The sequence below is a fragment of the Pteronotus mesoamericanus genome, unplaced genomic scaffold (assembly GCF_021234165.1).
Source record: "Pteronotus mesoamericanus isolate MK-2021 breed Mesoamerican mustached bat unplaced genomic scaffold, CSHL_Meso_final contig_74, whole genome shotgun sequence".
Lineage (NCBI taxonomy): Eukaryota > Metazoa > Chordata > Mammalia > Chiroptera > Mormoopidae > Pteronotus > Pteronotus mesoamericanus.
The window spans coordinates 27,128,533-27,155,353 of record NW_026555247.1 but is presented as its reverse complement, the minus strand read 5'-3'; the positions used below and the strand labels follow the sequence as shown (position 1 = coordinate 27,155,353).

At 47.5% G+C, this 26,821-nt stretch overlaps 1 protein-coding gene across 2 annotated transcripts; it reads right to left on the bottom strand.

Moving 5' to 3' along the window:
• Positions 1-4,065: 4,065 nt before the first annotated feature.
• Positions 4,066-26,317, bottom strand: LIPG (lipase G, endothelial type). 2 transcript variants are annotated; one of them, XM_054583627.1, is made up of 10 exons: positions 25,935-26,317; positions 23,057-23,238; positions 21,282-21,461; positions 20,142-20,253; positions 15,261-15,482; positions 12,764-13,006; positions 11,926-12,046; positions 10,806-11,024; positions 8,146-8,250; positions 4,066-6,029 (listed from the first exon to the last, which is right to left on the bottom strand). In XM_054583627.1, the coding sequence occupies exons 1-10, from the start codon at positions 26,029-26,031 to the stop codon at positions 6,008-6,010; spliced, it is 1,503 nt and encodes a 500-aa protein (XP_054439602.1). In that variant the 5' UTR covers positions 26,032-26,317; the 3' UTR covers positions 4,066-6,007. The 2 variants fall into 2 exon arrangements, with proteins under 2 accessions (XP_054439602.1, XP_054439603.1); XM_054583628.1 differs by lacking the exon at positions 12,764-13,006.
• Positions 26,318-26,821: the final 504 nt, after the last annotated feature.

The following is a 26,821-nucleotide window of genomic DNA, read 5'->3' as shown; positions in this document are numbered from 1 at the left end:
TCAGTAGAAAGCCAAGTGGTAAAATAACAAATTTGGTGTAAAAAAATGTTCTAATTCAAATTAAGACCTGATGAAGATGAGTTTTAAATAACTCAATATAAGATATCAATTCTTCTCAAACAGATCTATAAATTCAATGCAATCCTTACCAAAAGCTCAGCAGACTCTTTGTAGAAATTGACAAGCTGATTCTAAATTTCGTATGGCAATGCAAATGACCTAGAAGAGCTAAAATGACTTTAAGAAAAATCAAGACTGAAAACTATCAGTGCTCAATGTCAAGACTTATGAATCTGCAGTAATCAATACAGTAATCAAGAGACTGAGGTATTGACATCAAAATAGATAAATAGATTGATGAAACAGAGTCTAGAAATAAAGCCATATATGTACATATATATGATTTTTTTACAAAGGTGTTAAGACAATTCTATGGTGAAAAGATAGTCTCTTCAACACATGGTGCCAGGACAATTAAATATATGCAATAAAAAAACTTTGCTCGATACCTCACACCATGTAGAAAACCAAAATGAATCATAAACCTAAAGGCAAAACCTAAAACTATAAAACTTCTTGATAAGACTTAAAAGAAAAACTTTGTAACCTTGGGTTAAGTCCAATTTTCTTACAGATAATACTAAAAGCAATATCCATAAAAGGACAAGTTGCTAAATTGTATTGAATTAGAATTTTAAACATCTGCTCTTCTGTGGGGGGACCTCGACCTGTGCAGTCCCCTGGAGGCGTGGAAGAAATAAGTCTACCAACACATGATCTGCGTGGGGAGAAAAGGCTGGCTGACCCCTCAGAGGAGAAGGGCCCTGATTTCCTTTTTCCCTGGGCTTCTACTGAGCTCAGCAGGTAAGGGGGCACACGGCATGCACGCACAGCTCATCCATCAATGCTACATAGTGTTGATCACAGGTGAATAGATATTGTTCAGAAGTAACAATTGCAAAAACATAGGGGTCTCCTTAAATCAGGGTCTGTTAGACAGCATGACGCTAGGTTAGACAGCATGACAACCTTGAGCTTGGAAACTAAACATCCAGTGTACGTTAACTCAATTAACCAGAAAACATTATTCTTAGCAGGAGAGGCTTCAAAGGAAATAATGCATTATTTTTCTTCAGGCCAGATTTCCCCAGGAGGCCGCCTGTGCCCATATCAGTTCGTGCCTGCCAGCCAGCATTCCTGGTTTCCCAGTTGAGACTTACAGGTCAGCCCTTGCTCACTCTGGGCTACGGTCCCCAATACCAGGCAGGGCAGTTCTTCACTCTCTTCAGCTTCTTCAATATTTGTTGATCTATTCTAACTTTCTATTTCTTATTGTTCCAATATTTTCAGGTTTCATCTAGATTTCAACTAGAGTAAGTCCTCACTGAACACCATTGATAGGTTCTTGGAAACTGCAACTTTCAGCAAAACGATATATAACAAAACCAACTTTACCTTAGATTAACAGACATACACAGGAGTTAAGTTTCTATGTCACATTTCTCATCACAAAACATCACCAAATTTCTAAATAAAGATCAAAACACTTCTAATTTTAAATATTGAAATAAATGTGAGCTACTATATACATTTAAGAAAGATTCATAAAGGCAAGTAAGATAATTCCTTCGCAGCCCACATATGTTCAGGGTCATGGTGGCCAGCGCCTCCCCTGGCAGCTCCGGGTGCAGGTGGAACCCACTGGGCAGGGCGCCTTCCATCGCAGGCCCAGGCCCAGCCTCCCACACTCACGCAGCCTGGGACAGGGTACACATGTCATTCACTGCACATACACAGCTTTGGAAGGCGGAAGGGAACCAGAATCCCCAGAAAAAACATGTGTGGACATGAAAAACCATGCAAACTCTACACAGTGGCCCTGCCAGGGAAGCGAAATTTTTTTTCTCATCAACATTATAATGAAAGGTACGACATTGTTCAAGGATCTGTTGTATATATTTTATAATATCTATAGCTTACGGCTTCCATTCACATTTGTATCATTTATTAAAATGGAATTAATCTTTGTATATGGCGTGAGATAGAAATCTAAAATATGTTCTCCTTGAACGAGCCGACTTTCCATCTAACTAACCACTTCTTCCCCAAAGATTAATAGAACCCCTTTGTCACATATAAAATGTACATATACATAGAAACGATGTTATTTTTATCTTTCTCCTTTTCTAATTCAAATGTTTACAAAACAATGGGTTTTTTTCAGTGTATGGATTTAATAATCACAACAACCCTGTGAGATACTGTCTCTGTTTCTCAGATGAGCAGACAGAGGCTTGAAAGATTATATTTGGTCTAACGCTTGCATAATACTGAGTGACACACCAGGACTTTGACTCCAAAGTAATTGCTCTTTTCCTAATTCTCCTCCCGCCTGTTGGTTTTTTTTTGTACCTAATTTCACCCTTTCATTTAAATAGCTATTGAACACCTATGTTGCAGACACCAGTCCGGTTCTAGGGCTGCAACAACAAAGCAGCCAAATACACATCAAGGCTCATCCTCCTGGAGCGAACATGCCAGAGGGCCCAGGAGGGCCCTGCACACAGAGGCAAGAAAGAAGAGACACAACACTGGGTAAGCAGGGCTGTTCTGTCCTGCTTGGCCTCCAGCTTTTCAAGTTCAGGGCTTCAGTTTGTTTGCAGAGTCCAAGGAGGCCCTGTGGAGGTTCCCTCACTCCAACTGGGGAAGAGGTAGCATTGAACCTCGAAGTCAGACAAGACACAAAGTTGTTACTCAGACTATTCCTCTACTTTTGGGCAATTTCAAAACTCTCTTAAGCCTGCCAAAGAGAAGACCTCAGCACTTCCTTGTCACCTGAATTAGATTAAAAGCACGCTCTTCCTGTCTAACCCAGTTCTTCCCCCATCCATTAGTAAGTCCAGTATTTCAGACTGTCCTGGGGGGAAAATAAAGAGCAGCCACTTTCTGCTGTCATAAAACCCCCTTACAGAGAAGTTTCTTCTCATTGTAAAACACTTTAACATTTGAGACTAGAAATAAAGTCAAATTGATGTAACTCATTAAACTGCATAGTGTTAAATGAGTTTATTACTAAAATTTGGCTAGAAAATGGAGTGACTTCAAGGTTGCCCTGGTGGATCTTCCTTCCTCGAGGGAATAAAAATTCCTGAGGAAGAGATGGCAAATATACAATTTCCCTTTTTATAAGTAGTAGTTGGGTTTGCAGCTGGGCCCATGGGTGCCCTGAATAAAGATGGTATTTTCCAGCTTCCCCTGGAACTGTGGTTTCTGTCCAAAAGGATGTGGGTAACTTCTCAGCCATGGTCTTAAGAGGGGACATGTGCCCCTTTCCTTTTCTCCCTTCCCACAGGCTGGAAGGGGATGTATGGGGGACACTTTGGCCTGTAGGGATGAGGGGAACTTCCTAGGGATGACAGCAAAAAACCAAGAGCCCAAACCCCTCTGGGTTTTGTGGAACAGAACCTCAGTACCAGCTGGGAGTTAAAACAATAGAGAAATCAACTTCTATCTGGTTTAAGTCACTATTATTTGAGTCCCATGCCACCAAACCTGTATCCTCACTAATGTTCCCCAACGTCTGGCCGCCCTTCCTCCTCTTCCCAACATCCACCTTCAGGCACTTCTACTGTGATCCAAATAAAGTTTCTTCCTGTTCTTTAGTGAAAAGAGTTTTTGCCCACTTCCTACCAATAATTAGTATCAAATGGAGACAGTACCTTATATTGAAGTAACTGTTTGTCAAACCCTAGGCTTGAGCAGCCGTAAGTCTCTCCACTTATAAGAACTGAGTTGCCACACCACTAAGAATTTTGTAGATTTTTATCATTTCACTATTAAAATTTTTTCAAATTATTTTATTTATTTATTTCCAGAGAGAGAGGGAAGGAGGGAGGAAGAGAGGGAGAAAAATATCGGTCTGCGAGAGAAATATCGATTGGTTGTCTCTCACATGCCCCCAAGTGGGGACCCAGCCTGCAACCCAGGCACGTGCCCTGATTGGGAACCAGCAACCCCTCGGTCCACAGGACAGCACTCAATCCACTGAGCGACACCAGCCAGGGCTTTTTTACTATTAAAATGTTTTAATCTTGAAATTGGTTAATCTTAAAAGTAATAACTAACCATATATTTGTTTTTATACATTACATATGTTTAAGAAATAAATAATGTTCTGCGTGGCATTAAAAAAGAAAAGCATCGTCATATACAAATAAGTTCTCAAGCCAAATGTATAAATACAGGACCCACTGAGGATTCGATTCCCAAGGCTTCCATTACTAAAAACAGGTCAGAAGCAATCAGGAGGCACCGTCAGTAATATAAGCTCTGCTTTGGCTAAAAAGCAGTCATAGAAAGGACAGAGGAAGCACACAATTGGATTGAGAAAATACCTTGACTTATGACTCAACTAGTTATGTCTTCTGAAGTTGGGCATTGAACAAGGATACAACTTTGGCACAGAGTAAAACAGTGTCCTTAAAAACCCTAAGTACAAAAATCACTCTTCACCCCATCTGGCATCTTATCTCCTTCCAAATAAATCTTATCGGTAAAAGCCCAACCCATTGGCACAGTTTTCCTAGTTACATAGTAACAAAAGGGCTTACAGCTTTATGGATGGCTTTGGAAAATATTCACTTGTCACATGTAGGGCAAACTGGTGAGAAATGGCTGTGGAGGTCTTAACGAGGTTGCAGAGATGAACACGTCGTGGATTTTGCCTCCAAGAATTCTGAGTCCTCACCTGGCCCCACTGCCAGCTTATGAGCTGAGCGGCTGAACCTCACCGAGCCTCAGTCTTGTGGAATGAGGATCGTAGCTTCCCTGTTCACCTCCTGTTGTTAATCTCTACTTAGGTGACCCACGTGAAAATCTTTTGCAAAGTACAAAAGGGTTTCTCAGGTATCATGTATATTAATTCAAATGAAGAACTGGAGGCTTTTGTAGAAGTTCAACAAAGAAAAGGGGCTGGAGTTAGAACAATTTTCCAAGGAAGAAAAAACACTGGGTTAAATCTTCGCACCTGCTGTTTGACAGGAGACGGCTCTGGATAAGCAGATGTGTATAACATATGTAATACGGTCTATCTCCCTGAACAGAAGACATTTTGCTCCAAAGCAACTGTATCTGGCAATTGGCCACCATCTGGCCCCCAGCATGTATGGTACCTGCTTGCTACTCTGCTGGTGATCAACCAAGCCGCTCTTTGGGGGAATGCATGTTAACAGAGAAAAAACAGGCAGAAACCACTGCAAGCCTCAGGGTCCCCAACTCTTCCATCCTCTAGCTCTCCCCAGTGTCCCTTGTACCTTCAACATATGTATATTCACAGATCGTCTAAACTGGAAGGGAGTCTAGACATTTCAACTCCATTAAGGGTAAGTGCTTAATAAAAAAAATTTGTTCAATCCAAAAAAATGAGCAATAGAAAAATAAGAAAGCCAATGACGTGTGCTTTCAAGAGTGAGTTAAGGAGCAGGACAGAATACCGAAAAAAAAGGAACCGATATTGATCAGTGCAGTTCAGTGAACCCCAACAAAGAGGGCCCCTGCCTTGCCCCAGATCGACCATGTCTGGGTGGACAAGGACACAGGTCTGACATCCTGACATAAGTCAGCTCCCAGCCGAAAGGTCTCACAGTGACTCAGGTGGGGTGGGCCAGGCAGCCTTGCACAGAGCCAGGGCTCCCGGTCGGGCGATGCACAGGCTCATCCAGTCCTAGAGCCAGCCCAGTGTGCACGAGAGGCCCAGGAAGCTGGCTGTTTGCCACAGATCTGGCCTTTGAGAGATTCTAGGGCAGCAGCAGGAACAGCAGGAACAGCATCGCACGGTCCCCTCTGGCGAGAAGTCCCAGTTGTAGGAATCAAGGTCCTGAACCCCCTAAGCAGGCTCTTCCCTGTGCTCCAGGGTCAAGATCGAGAGGGGTCCTTCCATCAGGTGGGTCCTCAGCAGTAACATTCCTCCATGTGCTTGGAAGGCAGGGCAGGGACCTTGCGGGCACCCTCAGAGAAGCTCCACAGTTTGCCTGAAAGGAACCAGGTTAGAGTGGCCTTCGTTAGCTCGCTTAGCAAACCTGCAGCCTGTATCGGAGGTGTGCCCTGTTCACACCACAACCAAGCTGTCTTACAAACCTACCAGATTCTTTTCCTTGCTTCCCTCCCAGAACAAATGGGAAAGGTCCTGAGTGCTTCTTTCTCCCCCTCCCCCACCACATTGGAGCCCTCTCTGGGTTCCTAGCTCCATACACCTCAGCATTGGCGTTTACTTACGTAGCACAATACTCACCTGTGGTGCGCGCGCGCACGCGCACACACACACGCGCACGCACACACACAAAAGACCCTTGCACACGTGAACACACACACGCACACGCATGATTGTGGGGAGCACCATCAACAAGCCTTCCGCCTTGGTCAAGAAAGAAGGGAGACTGTAGGATGGCAAGGAGCGAACAAGACAGAGTCAAGAGATCTTGACTATCGCCTCAGCTACGCTGACTCACTACTGAACCTCTCAGAACCTCGGTCTCTTGGACCGTGAAGAGGTGAACAGTGTCCAGGTCAGCAGACAATACTGAAGATGTCACACAGGTCTAGGGTTGTCATGACTTCCTAGAGTTAATTTATTACTTGGGCTCCCATTGTTTTCTGTTCCTCTGGGGGAAGGAAAAAACAACTTGCTTCCTCAAAGAGATAGTATGAGACAAGTTATCGCGTTCTCAACTGCTACAGAAGTCTTGAGTGAGAAAAAAGAAATCTCTTATCATATATACTTTATCATAAGAACAGTGATTTTTCCTAGACATCTTCATTCTACATGGTTGTCTCAAGATCAATGAAGTTAATAGATGAGGAAGTACTAGGAAAGGTATAAATGTGAATACCAACATAAAAAATTAAAATTATTGTTATAGCACAAAATCATATGAGCCTAGACTGAGTGGCTTAATTAGATGGGCAGTGTGAGAATCCCAGAAGCCCTGTGGTCACTGGGCCTGGGGTCCCACCGATGCTCCTGAACAGGAGACAGAGCAGCTGGCATGTAGCCCAGCCCTCAGGGTTGGCATAGTTAATCACAGGGGACCCTAGCACAGGTGCAGCCACTTGGTAAGTGATACCCAGGTCAAGGTGAGGTGCCTTATCTGAGGAGGTGGAACGTCCATGCTCAAGAGCGAGCACAGGCTCTGAGCGAACCAGGCCCTGCCTCAATCCCCGCTCTGCCACCACCAGCTGGGGGACCTGGAAAGACTGGCCTAACCTCCTGAGCCTCAGGCTCCCCACCTGTCCACAGGGCCACCAACACCAGCATCCTGGGATGGGTGATAAAAGTAAATGACATCATGTACGGAAGGCACTGAGTGCAGGGTGGGGACACCTCTGCGCTCGGCGTCTGGCAGCAGCATTATTATCCAGGACCTTGGTTAGGGCAAAAGGTGGGGGCCGGTGGGGGCCAGCCTCCCTCCTCTCTAGCAGGCGTTTAGGTCAGAGGATGGACGACAAATTCCCCTTTTGGATGTGCCCACCGCCTCACACCTTGAGACAGCAGCTTTCCTCCATTCTGAAATGAAAGGACTCCAGCATGAGGCAAGGGGACACCGAAGCCAGATGACCCTTATGTCCGATTCACCGTGACACAGACGAGCATTCCTGCCTCTCCAAAAGGGGCAGAACTGCTCGCTAACACCCACTCACACCAACCTGGGTTTCCGAAAAATCTAAAAAACAGGACTATACTCTGTGTTCTCCTTTATTCCCCCCCACCCCCGACAACTTCGCACTCCAACCTGGTGCCCGGAAGGAAGCTGGGAAGCCTGGAATGTCCCACAGCTCTGGCCACTGAGAAGTTTAGTCTAAGACAGGGCATGGGCACCAACCCCAGGGATTTAGTTCTGAAAGACATTCCACCAGGACCATGGCAGTGACCCCACGGGGTCAGGAAGAACAAGAGACATAGGGGCGTTCCCACCCTCTGACATCCTGTATGTTCCACTGCTTTGTCTGTCTCCCTGCAGCAGAAGGTCAGCTTCACACAGGAAGGGATTTATATCCCTTCTGTTCGCTGCTATGTCCCAGGTGCCCAGGCCCATGCCAGGTGGCCAGTCAACATGTGCCCCATGAGCATAGGAGAAAGTCCCATGTTACCTGGTTTCGTTTATTACTCTCCATCTATCCAGACACTTGTGAAACCAGAGCTCTTGGCCAGGGGATATGCTGGTGTTCTCAGGGTCCTCTGCACAAAACGTAAATCTAGGAGGAAGAAGAAACACTGATGTAACCAAAACTCTAGAGGGGAAGGTACGTGGCTGTGTAGTAGCCAGAGAGTGCTTTCTGGATCCAAGGTGGGCGGAGCAAGGAGAAAAGAGAAGCTTTCATCTGCCGCACCCTGTCTGGAGAGCCGTCAGAACTCCTGCTGCCTCTACAGGCGAGCACTCTATCCCGCCTCTCTCTCTGACCTCTTCCATCAGTCACCTCGCGCGGCCTTCAGTCATTCCTCTTCCACGTTCTTCCCTCTCTGTCTCTCCAAAAGACTGCCTGCCTCCCTGAACCTCCCTGACAGCCTGAGACCCTCATCTCTGAATTTAATAGGAAAGCGTGTCCTTATATAAATGTTGCTTTTTTTATTGTCGTTACTTCTTATGACATGGCGTTAATAAGGAATGTCTTGAATTGCTTGTGGATTCCTCTGTCTTTGGTGGACTGTAAACTCCTCGGCTGGAGGAACTCGAGGTGCCTCCACTCCAGTACAGGGCTCATAAATATCCCTCGACAAGCATAGGTGGACTCAGCTGTGAGTTAAAATCAAAGATTCGGGAAATGGACAGCCAAGATCACAGATAGCATCGGTGGTCTAATAACCATCTCAACAGTAACCCTTACAGCCAAATCATGTGGGTTACCCCCGCCTGGTGGTGGGTGATTGGCATGACCCTGTGACCAATAGATGCTCTTGCTCACCCTAAGGACCAAAACCTTAATTAGAACAGCTTTGAGAACATTTACCAATTTACTGTTTGGGCTCAAACAGTACATAAACATATAAAAAGGTTACTCACCTTATTACAATCAGAAAAAGTTTAAAAGAACAGTAAGGGATCCATTCATACCCAACAGAATATCAAGAATGTCCCATCAAATGTAGGCGAAGAGGAGGGGAAAGGAGAACTCTTATTCTGTGGCTAATACTAAAATTGGTCCAACCACTTTGGAGAGGGAATTAATAGTACGTAGCCAAGTTGGAGAAGACACCTACTATTACTTAGCAATTCTACTTTTTAGTATTCATACTAAAGCCCTCTCACACAGGCACAAGGATGTTCATCTCAGGGCTATTTGTGACCACAAAATTAGCAACGACTGGAATATTCAACAGAGCAATGGTAAAGAGGTTGTACCATGACAGTTTACATACAGGAGTTAAATGTAAATAGCTTAGATCTATATACATTGGATAGATGTCATAAACAGTGTTGGATAAATAAAAGCAACTTGTTAAGGGATACGTCCGCTAATAAATTTTAGAAGCATCCAAATCATGTCTGTATGGATACAAACAGAAATACAAAATGTATAAAAATCATGAAGGAGGGAAAGGCACGAACATTATTTAATGTTAGAAGATTAATACATTTGGTTTGGAATGGAACAGGCTAAGGGCACAAAGGAGTTTCAACGCTACCTGTAATGTGCTACTTTTGAAAAATCTTCGATCTGAAACCATTATGGGAAACCGTTTACATATGTTAAGTTTTAGCTGTTTATTATATTTGAAACATTTTATGAAAATGGTCATCTTTCTGCTACCACACCCCTCGGCAGGGGTCGCACTTACAGACTGTGGGGGAAGGAAAGAGACACAATTATTGAGACCACAGCCTTTGCGCTAACAGCTTCTCCCCGCTGGCTCCCTCCCCCAGTTCACAAGCTTCTAGAACAAAATTACTCAGGCAAGGAACCCACGCCTCCTCTCCTCTCCTCTCCCAGCCACCCTGTGCCAGAGATAACAGATGCCAACAGGGGAAAATGCCAGATGAGGCACAAAGAAGGCAGAGGCTGCTTCTGACCACCCCAAGGCTGGCTGTGACCTCCCGGGGGTCTGCTGAAGGATTTGGCCAAGTCCCCCACCTCCATTGTTGAGAAAGCTCCTAGAGAAGCCTGCTCACTGAGTCAAGGTACAGTTTAAGGTGCTGACAAATAAAGATCTGGATTTATCATGCCAATCTTGTGGTTAACAGACGTGGGGAAACTGCCAGCTAGCATGGCATCAAGGATTCTCTTTTACTTGACATCAAGACTCGCCACACGACCTTGACTCACAGCTTTGGAAGGAGAGGTCTAATGCTCTGAAAATTGGATGCTAAGGACACCAGGTCCTCCCACAGACCTCTTCCTGGGGGCTCCCTGGACTCGGTAGTCTGGTTTGCTCTGCACGGGAGCAGGCAGAGACTTGTGGCTGCATGGGCCTCAGGGCAAGAGATGAGCGAGGCAGCGCTCTCGAAGAGCCCCGTCCAGGAGCAGCTCCTTCCTCTGAGCCGGCCCAGGGCTTGGCAAACAGAATAAGGGCTGGAATGCAGCCCCAACTTATACACCCCTCTCAGCCAAGGGCCTGTGGTCACGGTACAAAAGTTGACAGAGGACTTGTCCTGGAATTTGTTTTTCTTGCAAAGATATTTGAGGTTTTGCCCACAGCTCTGGATATGAAAGGACTGCAGGTGCTTGCTTAGCAAAGGAAAGGACACTGCCAAGACATGCCTTCTGCTCACTACTGACATGGAGCCCAAAAGGGTCATGCATGAGGAACTTACTTCTGCTGGGTTTCCCCAGACTTGACCCGGATGCGCCTGATATTCAGCTCCGGCTTGGACTTTCTGGGTTGAGATAGGAAGCTGCGGAACTCATTCCACAGGCTGTACCAGGACTGAGAAGCCCTCTTCCAGGTCAGTCTGATCTTCAAGAGGTCTCCCAAGTCCTCCTCTGTGTAGACCAGGAAGGTGTTGGTGGCATTCAGCCCAATCTGCTCCACTCTACATGGGGAGAGAAAAGCCGGTCTCACTCCCTGCCACCTGGGAAACTGCCATGCCGTGCAGCACCTGCCCCCACAGGCCGGAGTGAAACAAGGGGAGGCCTCTCTCCCACGCCCCCATCCATGTCCCACCGGCAGGACCATGGCGGAAGTTCACTGTGCACCATGCTGACCTATAGCACCGCACCTTCTTATCAAAACCATTCCCGAGAGCCGCCCTATTTACACTACTTTCTGGGGGCATGGGTCCAAGGAAGAACAGAAATGAAGAAGCACAGAGAGTCACATCGCCACTCAACAGTATCCTCTTCCTCTAGGCCCACAGGCGCCTGTCTCCCTGCACATTCCCAGGCCCTTCCCACCTATCCTTCCCATCTGGCACTTGGGGAGCCTGCCTCACCCGCTTTGTGTGAGCAAGTATACACATACAAACCTGGTCTCCCAACAAGACCCTGAGCCTGGGAGCCAGTACTTTGGTGCCATTTCTTTGCAACCCCAGCGCTATACAGCCTGACTCTTTGTACCTTAAGAGTACCCAGTAAATCTATACAGGGCACTGTGTGCCCATCACACAGGCAATTAGAAATGATCCAGGGATGACACGACATTCCAGATCCTCTAAAGCCTCAGATGTCAGGCGTTGTCTAAAATGAAACAGCACTTTCTGCCTTCCAGCAGCTTCTCACACTGCTGACTCATCCTGGGAGCTTCCCTCCCAGAAATGTTTTATGTGGAGGGCTTGGTCGTAGAGAGCGTACTTACAGGAAGACAGAGGGCTGCGGAGGCCACTGGAACCACGCAGGCCCTCAGACTACACTCCTCTGCACTGTTCACAGGCTCCTGTGTCCTCTCCTTCTCCTACCAACTTGTCCTCACCCCAGCAAAGGGAGCTTGGGACTTACATTTCCAACGGCAGCATCTGGGAGTCTGCACGGATGCCGTAAAGGGTGACATAAAAGTTGGGCTCGATTTCTGTCGTGTTCTTGTAGCTGAAGACATGGATTTTCATCTGATAGTGATACACTGCAGAGACAGGAGAACAAAGACATTTGTCAGCCTTGACTGTCATATCAGGGCAACCTGGCCCAAACTCAAGTCACCCAGCACACTGCGGTTTTAGGGGCACTGAGTTTTTAGGGACTGTCATCTTTTTGGTCCAACCTAGCTTCCAGCTTCTCTCTGGTCTCATTCTGTCCAATGGCATAAAAGGCCACTGGGATATAGAAGTAGCAGCCCTAAACTTGGGGTTTAGGAGAGCTTTGGGGGATCCTGGCCCAGCTACTTCCCTGCTACATAGCCTAGAATTAAGAACCAAGGCTCTTTGAGCCTTTATTTCCTAGTATGTAAAATAATTCCCCCAATACCCACAAACTTCATGGTTTTATAACATGCTATAAAAAGGCAGATATCATTTTGATACCCTATTGGTCATATCTCAGATTTTTTGGAGTGACCACATGAGAAAACAAAATATGCAACAGCTTTGAAAAGTTAAATGGAAGAGAGATTTAAGATATTAAATGTGATCATGGAGTGATAATGCACATCACAAAAGGAGTCCCCACCATTTGTTCTTGAAGATTAACTTTCCGATGGCATGTACGACATAATCCGATTTGCAATGATTTGATTTAACTGTGCCGGCCACACTTCCCACACTGGGGTGTGCCCTGTTCCATGAGATATTTAGAAGGAGGGAAAAGACAGAGACCTCAGGGCACTGCGGGGACAGAGGGTTACCTCTGAAAGGCATGCCCGCCCGGGTTTTTAGGTACATCTTGCTGTTCCTCTTGTTCCTCACTTTCTTAGTGTTGTAGCCAATGCTATTACAACGGTTCTTCCGGCAGCTGAGACAGATCCCCTTTTTGAAGCGGTTCGAGTCCGTGCACTGGAACGCAAAGCTCGGCTTGTCCTGATTCATCAGGGAGTCGACAAAGAGGTGTACGGCGCGCTCATGCTCACACCTCACCCCCTCTGTGAATGCTGATGAGGGAGAGGCAGAAACCATGCAAGATAAGCCACTTCCCAATGATTCACTTATTCAGTCAGTAAGTACCGTGCAAAACTGGGAGTAGTCACAAAACAGTCACGGGCATGTAAAGTACAGCATAGGAAATATGCTCAATAATATTGTTATATCTATGTATGGTGCCAGGTGTGTACTAGAAATATAGGAAGCAACACTTTGTAAAGTGTATGACTGTCTAACCACTACGCTGTACGCCTGATACTAACACAAAATAATATTAAATGTAAACTGTAATTGAAAAATAAAAAAATAAGTACTGCATACCTCATCAATCATAACGAATATTGTTGCTGTTTATAGTCTTGTTTGAGTAATTCTTAAAAATGCCCAGTGTGGTGCTAGGCTTCCATGAAGATGCAGAAGAATTAAAGGCCATTCCTGCCACCTAACCAGGTGGGAAGACAGCACTAGCACACACAAAGCGGCAAGGAGCCAGAGTGCATGTAACGGGCACTAAATGCGGTGATGAAAGTCAGTGGGACAGTGGGAGTCACCAAGTCCTGGTAAGGTTGTACAGTCACAAAATGAGGGGAATGGGTCAGATGCTAGGCGTCATCCTGTCCAAGGCTCCGCAAACTGCAGCTTGCAGACTGACCACTTGCTTTCGTAAATAAAGTTTGACTGGAACACAGCCACATTCACTTGTTTATAGATTGTCTGTGGTAGCTCTTGTGCCACAACAGCAGAGTGGAGTGCTTGAAACAGGCTCTGGCCTGCAAAGCCTAAAATATTTACTAGCTGACATTTTAGGGGAAATGTTTGCCAACCGCATTCTAGTTTATTCCTTTCCATTATAACCCAAAGGCCCATAAACACAAAATAATTTGCTCAGGCTCACACGGACAGTTGGTTTCAAAGTTAGAAGTATAACTTGGATTTTCTGGCGCATAATACCTCATTATTTCTTGTAACCAGGGCTAAAGCCAACAGTTTAAGTAAATCTTGGGACCTTAAGGAAAACCCCATTCTCACTAACACCACCAGTCTTAAGAAATGCGCCCTGGCTGGTGTGGCTCAGTGGACTGAGCGCCAGCCTGGGAACCGAGAGGTCACTGGTTCTATTCCCGGTTGGGGCACATGCCTGGGCTGTGGGCCAGGTCCCCAGTTGGGGGCGTGTGAGGAGAGGCAACTGATCAATGCTGCTCTCACACAGGGATGTTTCTCTCCCTTTCTCCCTTCCTTCCCTCTCTCTCTAAAAAATAAAATAAAATAAAATCTTAAATTGGAAGGAAGGAAGAATAAATGCCATCCTTCCATCCCCTGAGGCAGGGCTCAACCACCCTGCATGGACCTCCAAGTCCTTCAGGGGCTACTTGGACATATTATCACATTGGGAGAGGGCAACAGTCTTAACACTGAGTGTCAGAGTTGGACACCCAAGGGCACAGCATCACAGCAGAGAGAACCGACTGGGGCCAAGACTCAGTGAGGCTGCCAGGATCCAAGGCAGCGAGTGAATGAGAAACCCAGGAAGAGGGCAGTCACCGAGGCCACACATCCGCCTCAGCAGCAAACTCAGTTCCGCCCAAGCCTGCCGGGCATAAACTCAGGCATTTGGAAGACAAACGACAAGTGACTAGAGAAAGCATCCTGGGTGTACCTCTGTAAAATGTTACGAGAAATACATTATAGAGTATTCATGCTATAGACTATCACACAGCCTCTAAAAATGGGAAGGTAAGATCTACATGCTCTGACATTGAAGAATGTCCATAATATGCTATTGTTGAAAAGGGAAAGTTGTAGAAAAATGTAATTTTGACAAATGTAATTAGACACACACACACAAATAAATTTGCAAAGCAAAAAGACTGGAAGGACATAAAACTGTTCATTCATATTGGCTAGTTCTGAAAACTGAGTGGAAGCAGGAATAAGAGATAAGGGGGCAATTTTGCTTTTTGTTTTATGCAATTCTATATTGCTTGATTTTACTCAACAAATATGTATTTCTTTTGTTACAAAAATAAATTAATCAATAGAATCTGGACCTCAAAGCATGAGAAGACAAAGCAGAAACCACAGGGCGGCTGTTCACAGGCTTATAGGATGAGAAATGGTAGACAGTAGTTGAGGACCACTGTAGGGGGAGGTAGGAATAATAAGATAAATGTGGTCGGGACCTCTGACAGCTTTGGCTGATTGAGGAGGAGATGCCATAACTGAGTCAAATGTTTCCTCCCAGGAAGCAGGAAATAAGGAACTCACTTCCATATGCAATCGAGCCCAAAACATCATTGAGTCCGCAGCCCGGCTGGAAGTCACCCCCGTTGGGGTAGATGTCGATGTGGCCCACGGGCCTCTGAATCCCGATGCTCAAGCCGAAGGAACGCGTGTAGGTGTGAAGGACATCCACAAAGTCTGCATCGTCAGGGGACAGCCTGCTGTGGATGTCTGCCTTTTCAAACATGGGCCCGGCAGGATCCAAACCTATAGTAGAAGGGGGAGCCGATACCAACTGCGTCAGGCGCACCAAGTCAAGTCCAGTCTGAGTGTGAAGAATGGAACTGAGCTCGGAGCCCAGCCAATCTGGAACACATAGTGCCTGCAGTCCAGGAATCTCTGCTTTCTTCTGATGCCTTTGCCTGTCCTGACACTTCCCCTGATTTAGTAAGCTGGCCACAAGCTTCACTCTGACACACAGCTCCGAGGAACCACCAGCTGTCAGAACTGCAGCAGTTCTAGAAAGAACTCGGGTTGGCTGACACTAAGCCATTCATCCCATTTGTTCTGTCACTGAGAGCCTTCCACAGCCTCAAATTAGTGGGCTTTTTTACACAATAACTAAGCTACCTACACTTCTGGAGGGAAGCCTCAGTTTCCCCAAACTGAGCTATTTACATTTGGACTTACTCTTCCCCTTCCTTTAGTGATGGGTCAGGCCTGGGGTGGAACGGTGAGGGTGGATGGGGACATCAGACGCTGAGAATCTATATCCCATGCCTCCAGAATTTCTCAATTTTGCAGCTACAAAGAGTAAACATTTTTGCCTCAAAACTTTCTGCATTGAACAGGCAAGGAGCACTGTGGAGAGCACTAGTTCTCACATTTGAAAAAAAAAAAATCACAAATATCACCTGGAGCTAGTTACAAATACAGATTCTACTTTGTAACTACAAAAAACTCTGGAAGGGCAGCCCAGCGGCCGGTTCCCGGTGGTACACATGTGCGGGGGAGGGCAGAGAAGGGAACTGGGCAGGGAGTGGCGGCCGTGAGAGAGGCTTTCGCCATCTTTTAATTTTGGAACCACGTGAACGCAAAATCATTAAAAAAAAATTTACAAACTATAAAATGCAAGTTCCCGGGGTCCCCCCCCCGCCACACACACACAGATTCTAATTAGTAGGTCTGGTATGGAGCCCAGAAACACGTATTTATTCCCCAGGTGATCCTAACAGTAGGTAGTCTATAGACCAGATTTTGAAAAATTTCTCCATACTTCAGTATCATCTGGAAAATGGAACCTGAGTATCTTAATTCATACATCTTATGTGAGATAACATGAGAGTAAGTGCTAGTCAGTGCGAATGCTAGCTCTTATTACCTAACTCAAGTAATTACGGGAGCTAAATTCATCCCAACTTAGAAGGTTCTTGCCCTACAGACACAGAGAAAACAAATTAAGAGAATATTCACAGCAGAGGAAGGGGGTCTGTTTAATCTAGAATAGCAGTTCTCAACTGGGAGTGATTTTGCTTCCCAGGGGACAATTGGCAACATCTGGAGTCATTTTTGGTTGTCACAACTGGGGGAAACGGGGAAAAGCTACTAGCATCTAAAGAGTAGGTGCTGATAAACATCCAACAATACTCAGAGCAGGTCCCACAACAAAGCATTAACCGGCCCAAAATGTAAACAGAGCCAAGGCTGAGAAACCCTGATTTGAAACAGCAAGGCAGAGAGGAGAAATGACCAAAACAGCCCTAAAAAGGAGGAGGTGGGCAACAGCACCATGTTCCCCAGACCCCAGGGCCACCGAACCCGGGAGCTCACTGGGCGGCTGAGAGAGCAGTTTCAGGGTGAACGAAAGCCAAAGCTATTGTCCGGAGTAAATCTGTGGAACTCGTTACTCATGAGAACTGTAAACAGTTTTCAGAAGTTTAGATAAATGTATGTAAGACAGAGGCTGAAAGGGAGCCCAGGCTGCTTGCGGGCTCATCCCCACCCCGGGACCCAAAAGAAAGATGGCACAAAAACAGCATCCTCCAAAAACGGCCCACAATGACGTGTTTTAGAGGCAACAAGGACCACAGTACTGACACAAGTGGCCTCTCCCTGCCTGTTGCCATGTCCCCTGGAGGAAAAAAAAATAAATACAGAGGAGCATTCTGTTTTGCAACCAACATAAGAGAGGGTCTCTTTGCTTGGTGTGAACAAAAGTCCCCACCAGACGGTCAGCACCATGGAAACCAAGCTGGGCTGGAGGAATGCGGGCATCCAGGGCTTCTCGACAGGCCCGCTGGCGGCGAGGCTGGGCCTTCACCTACCCAGACTGACCCGGCCTGACACATAGCCAGGGCCCACAGACTCTGCAGAAAAGCTGCACAGATTACTTTTTTAACTAGGAATGGGAGGGAGAACTCCAAAGAGAGAGATGAAGAACCACCCCTTCTTCCATTCAGTCTGACTCCTCCAAAAGTGCTCTGTCCAGCAAATGGAATACACACACGATCGTGCATACACATACACACTCCCGTGCACACGCATGCACACAGGAACACTTCTGCGTTCTGGCCTGGCAGGGCAGAGCTTGCTGCACTACACACAGCTCCTTTACTGACTGCGGAGAGGCAGTGTGGTACAGTGGGCGGGTGCAGCCCTGCTATGTGACATGCAAGATATTAGACCCATAATTTAAGCAGAGTCATAGTTTCCCCACCTGTACAATGGAGCCAAAAGGATCCCCCTTGCCCAAGCACCCTGTGACTTAGATATGGCATGAAGTACCTGTCACACATCAGCTGTGTGACATTAGGCAGCATCCAGCCCAGAGCCTACCGGGTGGTCACTTAACTTCTATTTCTTGGATGAATTAATAAATCTGTTTACTTATTTATTTATAAGTAGATAAAATTTCAATTAGATATCTATGACCTCTTCCCTAGTATATCACAGAATTCCCTCAGAAGCCTAAGAGTGTAAAACCCGAGCAAACCCCGATACACAGCTCTCTGATCCAAGCAAGACTGAGATTTGGGTGTCCCCCAGCAGGCCCCAGGCCTCTGCAAAGCAGCAGCAGTGGCCCCCGGACCCCGCTCCAGCTATAGTCTCCCCGGTCCCCTTACCAGTCAGGACCACCTAGCTCCCAGGCCCAGGAAAAGTCTGAGGGCAGAGCAAAGTGCACAAGCCTCCCCCATCAGACATGCACAACGGCATATGTCAGGTCATCCAAATACTCTCTGAGGTGCTGCTTGGCAACTGGACAGAGGCCACTCCTTCCTGTCGTGCTCACCCCAGCCCCCTGCTCCACAGAGAAAAGCCGGGAAGAAGCGGCCGAGCTCAGAACGTGCGGCCCCCATGCTCCAGGCAGACAGCACGGGGGACTGATTAGCATGCTGCCAGCGAAGCCTGCAGCTCAGCAGCTGCCACCCAGACAGGGCAAAGAACTGGGATGCTCCTCACCAGCCCCCTCTCATTTAGGATTTAGAAATGAGCAAAGGGAAGCTCTGCAGCTTGCCCGTACTGCCAAGGGCTTCCTGGTGGGGCCTGGGGTGTGCCGGCCCCCACCAGACTGGCTGGCCCGGCTCTGAACATCATGCTTTGCGCTGGGGCTAGGAGGAGGTGCTCAGACAATAGGACCCAGAGTGGCTTGAGGTCAAACAGCTTTGCTCCGGCAGTGGGTTAATGAGCAGTCATGTGTGGCCACACAATCACTGTCCTCTTAGCTCGGGCCCAGCTGCCTTGCTAATCAAAAATAAAATGCTCAAGTTATGCTGAAGCAAATAATTGAATTTAAAGGAGTAGGTGAGTGTGTGTGAGGGTGCACAAATGCATTAGACTTAAGCCCAGGGCAATGATCTAAAGAGGGCCACTAAAACCTCACAGATGCATATTGTTTATAAGTCTACCCCGCCAGCTTATGGTACTGCTGAAACCTGATATTCTAACTTCACTAAATCTTTCTTCAGCTAAGACCACCCTTCTACCTGAGTCCTGTTTCAAAATGAAAACACTGCTGGGAAAGAAACTGATCAACTCTTGCCTTCTATTTTGGGGGCAAGTGGAAAGTTGGGAGTGAAGACAAAAGAATCTTGGAAGGAGACTAAAAGTTCAGGGCAACAAGTGTGTCATTCATTTTAGCCAAGAGGAAGCCCCGTGCAGTATTTGAGGGGGTCCCAACATGAGAGAGAGAATTGTTCCCACTTTCCACAGTCACTAAAGGTTTTATTTAATCCAAACTCTCACATCAACAGCTCAGCAAAATGCAAAGTTCAATTTTCTATTGACAATCTGGGTGCTAATATCAGAAAAGCTTCTTCAAGGACAAAGTTTAATCATCCGTTCTAAACAGTTCATTATCACTAATAAATTCGCCAGCTAAACACTGCCAAGAAGCTGTTGGTAGATGAAACAGAAATCAGAGGCAGAATTCAAACCAGAATCCACCGCTCATTCTTTCGAGGTCCCAGGTACCACAGGCGGAGACGGGGCGTGGGTCCCAGAAGCTTGGAGGCTCGCTTTACTTATTAGCTGTCTGGCCCCAGCTGTTTCCTTGCCTGTTGGGTCAGACCAGTGGTTTTTAAACTGTGTTGCCCTCGGGCTCCAGGCCCCTGCGATTCCTCCAGGGAAGGCGAAGGCCCAAAAGGCAAGGCTGACACTGCCCACCACACGCCCAGCTTCAACCCAAACGTTGTTTCTGTTTCATATATTGGGGTGCCGTACAAGTTTAGTTTGAGAAAAAGGGCTCTGTGACTAAATAGAACATTTGAAAAGCTAGGGATTAGAGGTTGTCCAGGTTTTTTCCAAAGCTAACACTCTATGGTTCACTCCCGCTGTCTCACACAGGAGCACTCTGGTTCCAAAAAGCCGGCTTGTCAGAGGAGCCAGGGAGCACAGGGACCAGCTGTTCGTGGAGGGAGCAGAGCTTACCCGTGATTCTGCCCACGGTGCCTTTCACGAAGTTCCCAGCGTACCCAGCCACATGCGCTCCAAGGCTATAGCCGATCAAGTGAACGTTCCCAAGAGAAAAACTGTCCTTCTCCTGAAGGAAGGCACAAAAGTATGTGAGCGCGAATGTAGTCCTGAGCCCAGAGAGCCACCCGCCATTCCACAGATCGATCATGACAAGGAGGAGACACAGGAGCCAGGGACAGAGGCTTTCAGGGACATGGCTCGCTTTGCTGGCAACGCAACACAGATGGAACACAGCCAGGTAAGAGGAGGTCGAAAGGACTTGGTGGCACTGCAAATGCCAAGCGCAGGCAGCAGGTTGTGACTAAAAGCTGTATACCTGACCCTTGCCCTACATGTTTTCCATTCTTTCCGGCAGCATCTAAGCGGGGAGGGTGGCAGTGTGGAGGTCAAAGCCACCAGACTCCCTGGAGACTACGCACCAGCCACAGCCTGCAGCTGCACACTCCTTGCCCGCCCTCTTAGGCGCCAGGAGCTGCGCTCTCACCTCCGGCCTGCCTCGGACCCCAGCATAAGCATTGCACCCTGACAGGGCACTCTGCTGGTGGGGGTGGAGGGGTGGGGATTTGACCCCACCGTTCAGGAACCAAGTTCCACAAAACAACCTGGGCAGAAGACTGAGGGACTGTTTAGGAACCCGGAATTGTAAAACCTTTAGATGTGTTTTCCACACTTAATCTTTTAAACAAGGCAACAGGCTGCCTTGGTTTAAACCAATGCCTGTCCCCATCTCAGGACAGGTACCCCTCAGAGGCAAAAGCAGACTTCAGTAGGTTTGTAAGATTACAAGTCAGTCCTGCCTCCTGGCCATTCCCAGCCAACTCAAGAGTCTGTGTTTCTAATATCAGAAAGTAATGACTCATAAGGTAAAATTTCTTCCTGGCAAATAAAGAAACAGGAAAAATCCAGAGACATGTCAATGATTAAAAGGCACTCTAAAAGTCCCAGATTTCAAGTAGTTAATTCAGTAACAATTTGAATTCCAAAGATTGTGCTCAGACATCCGAAATCCACTGTAACACTGTCTGACCCATATTTCCTAAGGTTTGAGTTCAAGATGCTGCTCATGAAAGCTGGCTCCCGTCCATTGCCAGTTACCTGCAGCTGGTCGAGCAGCCTCGCAATGCTCCGTCCCACAAGCCTGATATTTTTGACGGCATCTGTGTAAATCTGGTGAGCCAGGGGGAGCCAGTCAACCACCACGACATTGGCTTCCTTCTCTCTTGTCTGCAGGGCTGACACGAGTTTGAATAGCCATTTTTCAAACATGCCACTCATCTGCAGAGAAAACAAGACATTAGAACACACACACACACACACACACACACACACTTCCCTATGTTTAGAAATCCTAGTGAATATAAAATTCAGTTCCATGGTCCTCTCCCTAGCTGATTCCAGAATCTTCACCTTGACTGCTCAGGGACCAAACATTTGCACATGACTATTTGCTTTCATCACTCTTTATGTCCCTGGTTTTTCTCATCAAAACTTTCATAGCTGCTGCCCTACTGTCCTATAAAGCCACTATGAGGTTACTGGCCTAAGGTTAGCCTAAGTCCCTATCACAGTCAGGCAAGTGGCCTGCTCCATCATTCAAAGGCAGCTGGGAAGGGTTGCCCTGGAGAATTAGCTTCTCTCTTGAAGATGCAGGGAAATGGTGTCTCCTAGGCGAGCGTCAACCGAACACATGACCCCGCCCTACAACCCATCTCTGCCAGGCCTCCTGACCTCAGAGCAGGAATCCCAAATTAGAACTCAGAACACATTTTCCCACAGAAACAAAGTATAAATGGTGACAAAGTCCAGTTGTAAACTTCTCCACAAGCACATAATTAGATAAAAAGATTGTCTGTGCCTGGCCTGGGAACCCAACCGCCATTTACAATCTTGCTTCTATGGGAAACTGCTATTTCAAGTTCCAAACAGATTACAAAGGAACTTTCTGGAATGCAACCCATTTGTAAGTTCCAGGCAGTTTGTATTTGCATTTTGACAGGGGGCTTTAAAAAGACTCAAACGCATGATTCTAATTGTGGGCTGCGGGATGCAGATATCTGGGCAGGCCTTGAATTACCTCTTCATTCACATTAGGTAGATAGGCACCTCCTCCCCAGCCTCCCCCCAGGCCCAACTCCAGTAGTTGGTGATAGACCTAAAGACCCAGAAAACATGTAACAGATATGATTTCTCATCATTAGGAAGAGGAATGTCCCCTCCCAATTAGCCCAGGCAGAAACCTGTTCACTTAATAGTGCCATTTTCTTACAGACTGTCACTTTTGAATGAATAAATCCCTCACTGGTCAAAAGCTTCTGAAGCTGAGTGTTAAAACCCTTTTTTCTGGAAGTTTGTCATGGACCTTTCAATGTGAATTGCTCAGCTAGGACACATAAAGAGCCCCAAGGCCTTTAAAGGAAGCAACCTCTATGCAAACAGGAGGGCATCATGCCAACGGCGGCCAGCAAGCCAGGCCAGCTGGCTCCTCGTAGACTCTCTGAGCCAGTCAAGCCCCTTCAGCTCAGCTCAGTTCTTAGGGAGGGATGGCCCCCGTGAGGCAGTGGTTGACCAATGTAATTAAGTGTAATTAGAGGGTTCCTTAAGAGCCAGTGGAGCTGGGCTGCTGCCCTCAGGAGAGCCACTTTCTGAAAGCCCGCTGTGTGCCCGCGTTAAATACCACCCTGCTGGAGTCCCGATTGCCCCCTTAGCAAAGTGCCCGTTACATTCTTCACAGCTGTCTGAAATACAAGCAGCCCACAAGGAAAGGGGGGAGAGCGAGTGGAATCTGGAAGCACCAGTATTCTTTCTAATTGACCAAAACAAAAGAAACCAGATCTCGTGTAAAGCTGCAGAGCTCCCTCCCCTGGGCTCACCGTCCATCCGTGAATGATGAAGAAGGTTTTGGCTGTCATGTTGAAGCCACAGTCTTCCAGGGTCTGGTTGTGGCCAAAGGAGAGGTAACACCCTTCATGCTCTGGGTCCTTGGAGATGCGGAGGTTGAACCTCACGGAGGGTTTGTCAGTAGCCTGTGCATCCTCGGACTTGTGGAGCTCATCTGGGGAGAAAGAAGAGAGCCTGGTTCATCTAGTGGGCCTGAGTAATGAGAGGTCTGGGCCATAGCTCTGGTACAACTTTGAGTAAATTACTTAACCCCTCTGGGTCTTAGTTTTTGTATCTGCTGAATGTTTCCTCCTCACCTCCCAGAAGAGTTGCAAAGATATTATACAAGGGATATCCAGTCTATATTTAAGAGTATTAGTCAATAGTATTAATTACTGTGACTCAAATAAACAGATCTCTCTTGCTTTTCTTTCTTCTTCCCCATCAAAAGGAGTTCTCCTTCCTTCCCTCAAGTTACTACTCTTAAAATATGGGTCGTCAATTTTTTCCCCCAAAATGCTTGGGACCAGCTGGAGAATTCAGAAATTTTCAGATTGTAGAAAGGCATTACAGTACATACAGGGTGTATTATATAGCACCCCCGGTGGGGTCTGGAGCATTCCACACTACTTTTTCTGCAGGGAAATACATGACCACTCGCAACTTGAGGGCAAAGAGAAAATGATAAAATAGCCTCCCATCAGTTCCTGTCAGTTTTGCTGCCAAATGAGTTTAAGCCAGGTAAGGCCAGGTCTGCTGCCAAACAAGTTACCAAACAAACGTTCCAGTTTTGAGAGATTTTGGGAGTTTGGAATTCAAGATAAGAAACTGTCGACCTATTACACAATGGGCTTCTCCTGGCGTCCCCGCTCGATTCTAGCAGTTACTGCAAAGAACCTCACGCCTCCCCAGTGCTCTTTGCAGAGCCCAGCATGTGCCAGGCATTCTAGTTTGTTAAATAAGTGACTGAAGCCATGGAAAAACTCAGAAAAGCAGCAAAACCACTCTCTCCAGCTGCACCGCTCAGACACACTGCCTGGGAGGAGATGCCCAGATAACGCTGTTCCCGAACCATAGCCCATATCACGGACGGTCCCTGTGGCCTTTAAACACCAGGTGCTGCAATCCCCACACTATGCCAATGGTCATGAGTGAACCCCATCAAACACTCTTCCAGCCACCTAGGAAACCATCCCTTGGTAACAGGTTAAAAAATTAGAAAATCAAATTCTCCCATCACCTAGAAATCAGGGGGAAAGATATCAAAGGACCATCCCAGGAGCTTCATGGGTTCCAGACTTAGGAAGCAAATGGAATCATAGAAAGAAAGACCAGAATGGTGGACAGAGGGCTGGTGAGCTGAGAGGGTAGAGAAGGGAGAGAATGTACCAGATGTGAAAAGGATAGAGTTCCAGAACTTGCATCTAAATACACAGGAACAGAACTTTGTTGTTCAAGTAACGAACAAGTTTCAACCAGCAGAAGTTTGAACCACGGACATAAATAGCATGACACCTCCCCAGTTTCCACCCATATAGCCACTCACACAAAGCCCCGATGGGGAACTCCAGGAAAAAAGGCTTCCGGAGACAGGCTGGTAGATATACCGACACACTAACATAAAAGGTTCACCTCAGCAACTGCTTCTCTGACCCCAGAGTTCTCTAGCTTCATTCCTACTATTTTTGGCCTGGGTCACTTCAACCTCTGGAATATTGTGATTGTTCTTCACCCAGATGTCCTCGTGGCTCATTCTTTAGTTTTTGCTCTCAAATTCTCAACCCTGACCACAGGTTCAAACTGCACCAACTTCTCCCACCAGCCCTCCAACCTCCCATAACACTGAGCACAATTTATATAATTTAACTAGATTTTTCCTGTCTTCTCACCACTGAAATGTAAGCTCTTTGACGGCAGGGGTTTCCACCTGCTGCTAGAAGTTGCCTGGCACTAAACTGGCATGAAGTACATACTTTTTTGAATGAACAAAATGGCCCACAAATACTCCAAACTGCAGAACACGGAAGCTGGGGGGAACAATAGCATTTGACAGGAGAAGAGCTAGAGAAGCTCCCTACCCCAGGTCACACTATTAGCACTAGAGTTGGGCACACGCTACGTAAAGCAAGGCTTCCCATTCATTCAATCAAGTTAACCCTCCCACCGGTATACAAGCTGACGCCGACGGACACCATTTGGCCAACCTCAGCAGACTAGCAGAAGATGAAACAACGTGGTGCAGTTTAGGGGTTCCCCTGGCACTCCCGCTGGGTGCCCCTACCCTCATTCCACCGAGGCCAGCTTCTTCCAGTGGCAGAGACAGCCAAGCAGAACGCAGACAGACGGAAGAAAAGCTAGCAGCTAGGAAGAGAACGAGAGGGGGCTGGAAAGAGTGCTGGGGAGGAGGAGGTTGGCATTTAGGCACGTTGCTCACCAAACGCTCCCTGCCACCTTAACTTTCGAAACACCTGCATCGAGAGAGAGCGATAGAAAGAAGGACAGGCGCCACGTGAGAGAGCTCCTTCTAACCATGTAGACCGGCAAACCTCCAGGTCCAAAGATGAGGGCAAGGTTGACGAGCTGCTGTCACCGAGCTGGGCTGACCGGACAGCACGTTTGAAGGGGCCCATCCATATAATGGAAAGGGGTGGGGCGAGAGCGAGGCGAGAGCGAGTCTGGCCAGCGACGCCCTTGCCAGAAGCGCAAAGAAACAAGTGAACTCAAGGCTGATAGGCAGGAGCAAACGGATAGCGCAGCGGGAAAGAAAGGATTTCCCAGGAACAAGGAGGGACTGAGGAAGGGTGTGCAAGACAGAGGGGGCCCGGCACAGAAAAGGAGTTGGGGGTCAATAAAAAAATCAGTGCACATTACCTTGTAACGGTCCCTCTGGACCAAGGGTTGCGGGGCCTCCCACGGCTAAGCAACAATAGACGCTCCAGAAGCAGAGCAGAAGAACGGAGTTTCTCATCCTTCCCCGCCTCGCACCCGTCGCGAACCAGGACTTTTACAAGGAGGGGAAACAAAACAAAACGAAACACCTCTCGAGGTGCCAGCAGCCCGAGCCGAAGTGGGCACGTTCTCTCCACGGGAGTGGTAGATAGCCTTAGACAGCTGAAAGTGGAGAAAGTGGCCAATGCAACCTTGGCTACCCTGAGCGGCCGGGCGGTGGCAGAGGGAGTGTGAAGGGGCTTAAACCAGAACCAGGTCTGCCTTCACCCACGCCGCAGGCCGGGGAAGCACGGGCTCGCCACTGTCACACAGCGAACTAGCGTTGAGGTAGGTTTTTTTAAAGTAGGGGAGTCATCTGACCCATCGCCAGATGGTGATTTGCATAATTTATTCCCGGTTCCCGACCCTGATTGGTCACACCTTCGCTGACGCCGGAACCAGACTCCCAAAGTTTGAATGAAAGCGCCACACACCCACCACGTGGACGCTCTGCAGGCGCACCTCGCGTTCTCCCCCTCCTGCCTTTCTCCAGCCACCGCACTTCCTCCCGGTGCCCAGTCCGGAACCCCAGATCCTTCTCTCTCCCCTCCTGGGTGTGGGAGCGGAGGACAGTGCCTCGATACGCTGCGCCCGCTGGGGACGCGATCCCTGGGGTAGGAAGATTATCCTCTCCGAAGTGCAAAGCTGCTCCCATCCCCGGAATGGTCTCTCCGCGCCCCAGGCCAAGGGTCCGGATAGGGGACAGCCACCTTGTCGCCCCTTTGGTACTTTTCTTCCTTCACTGCCACTCAGAGAGGTCCGCGACGGGC

Coding starts and splice junctions, on each gene's coding strand:
- LIPG (XM_054583627.1), bottom strand. CDS start 26,031: ATGAGAAACTCCGTTCTTCTGCTCTGCTTCTGGAGCGTCTATTGTTGC. Junction 21,462..23,056: donor TCATCATTCACGGATGGACG/GTGAGCCCAGGG, acceptor TTTTCTCTGCAG/ATGAGTGGCATGTTTGAAAA. Junction 12,047..12,763: donor GGCGGGCATGCCTTTCAGAG/GTAACCCTCTGT, acceptor CTGTCTCTGCAG/TGTATCACTATCAGATGAAA.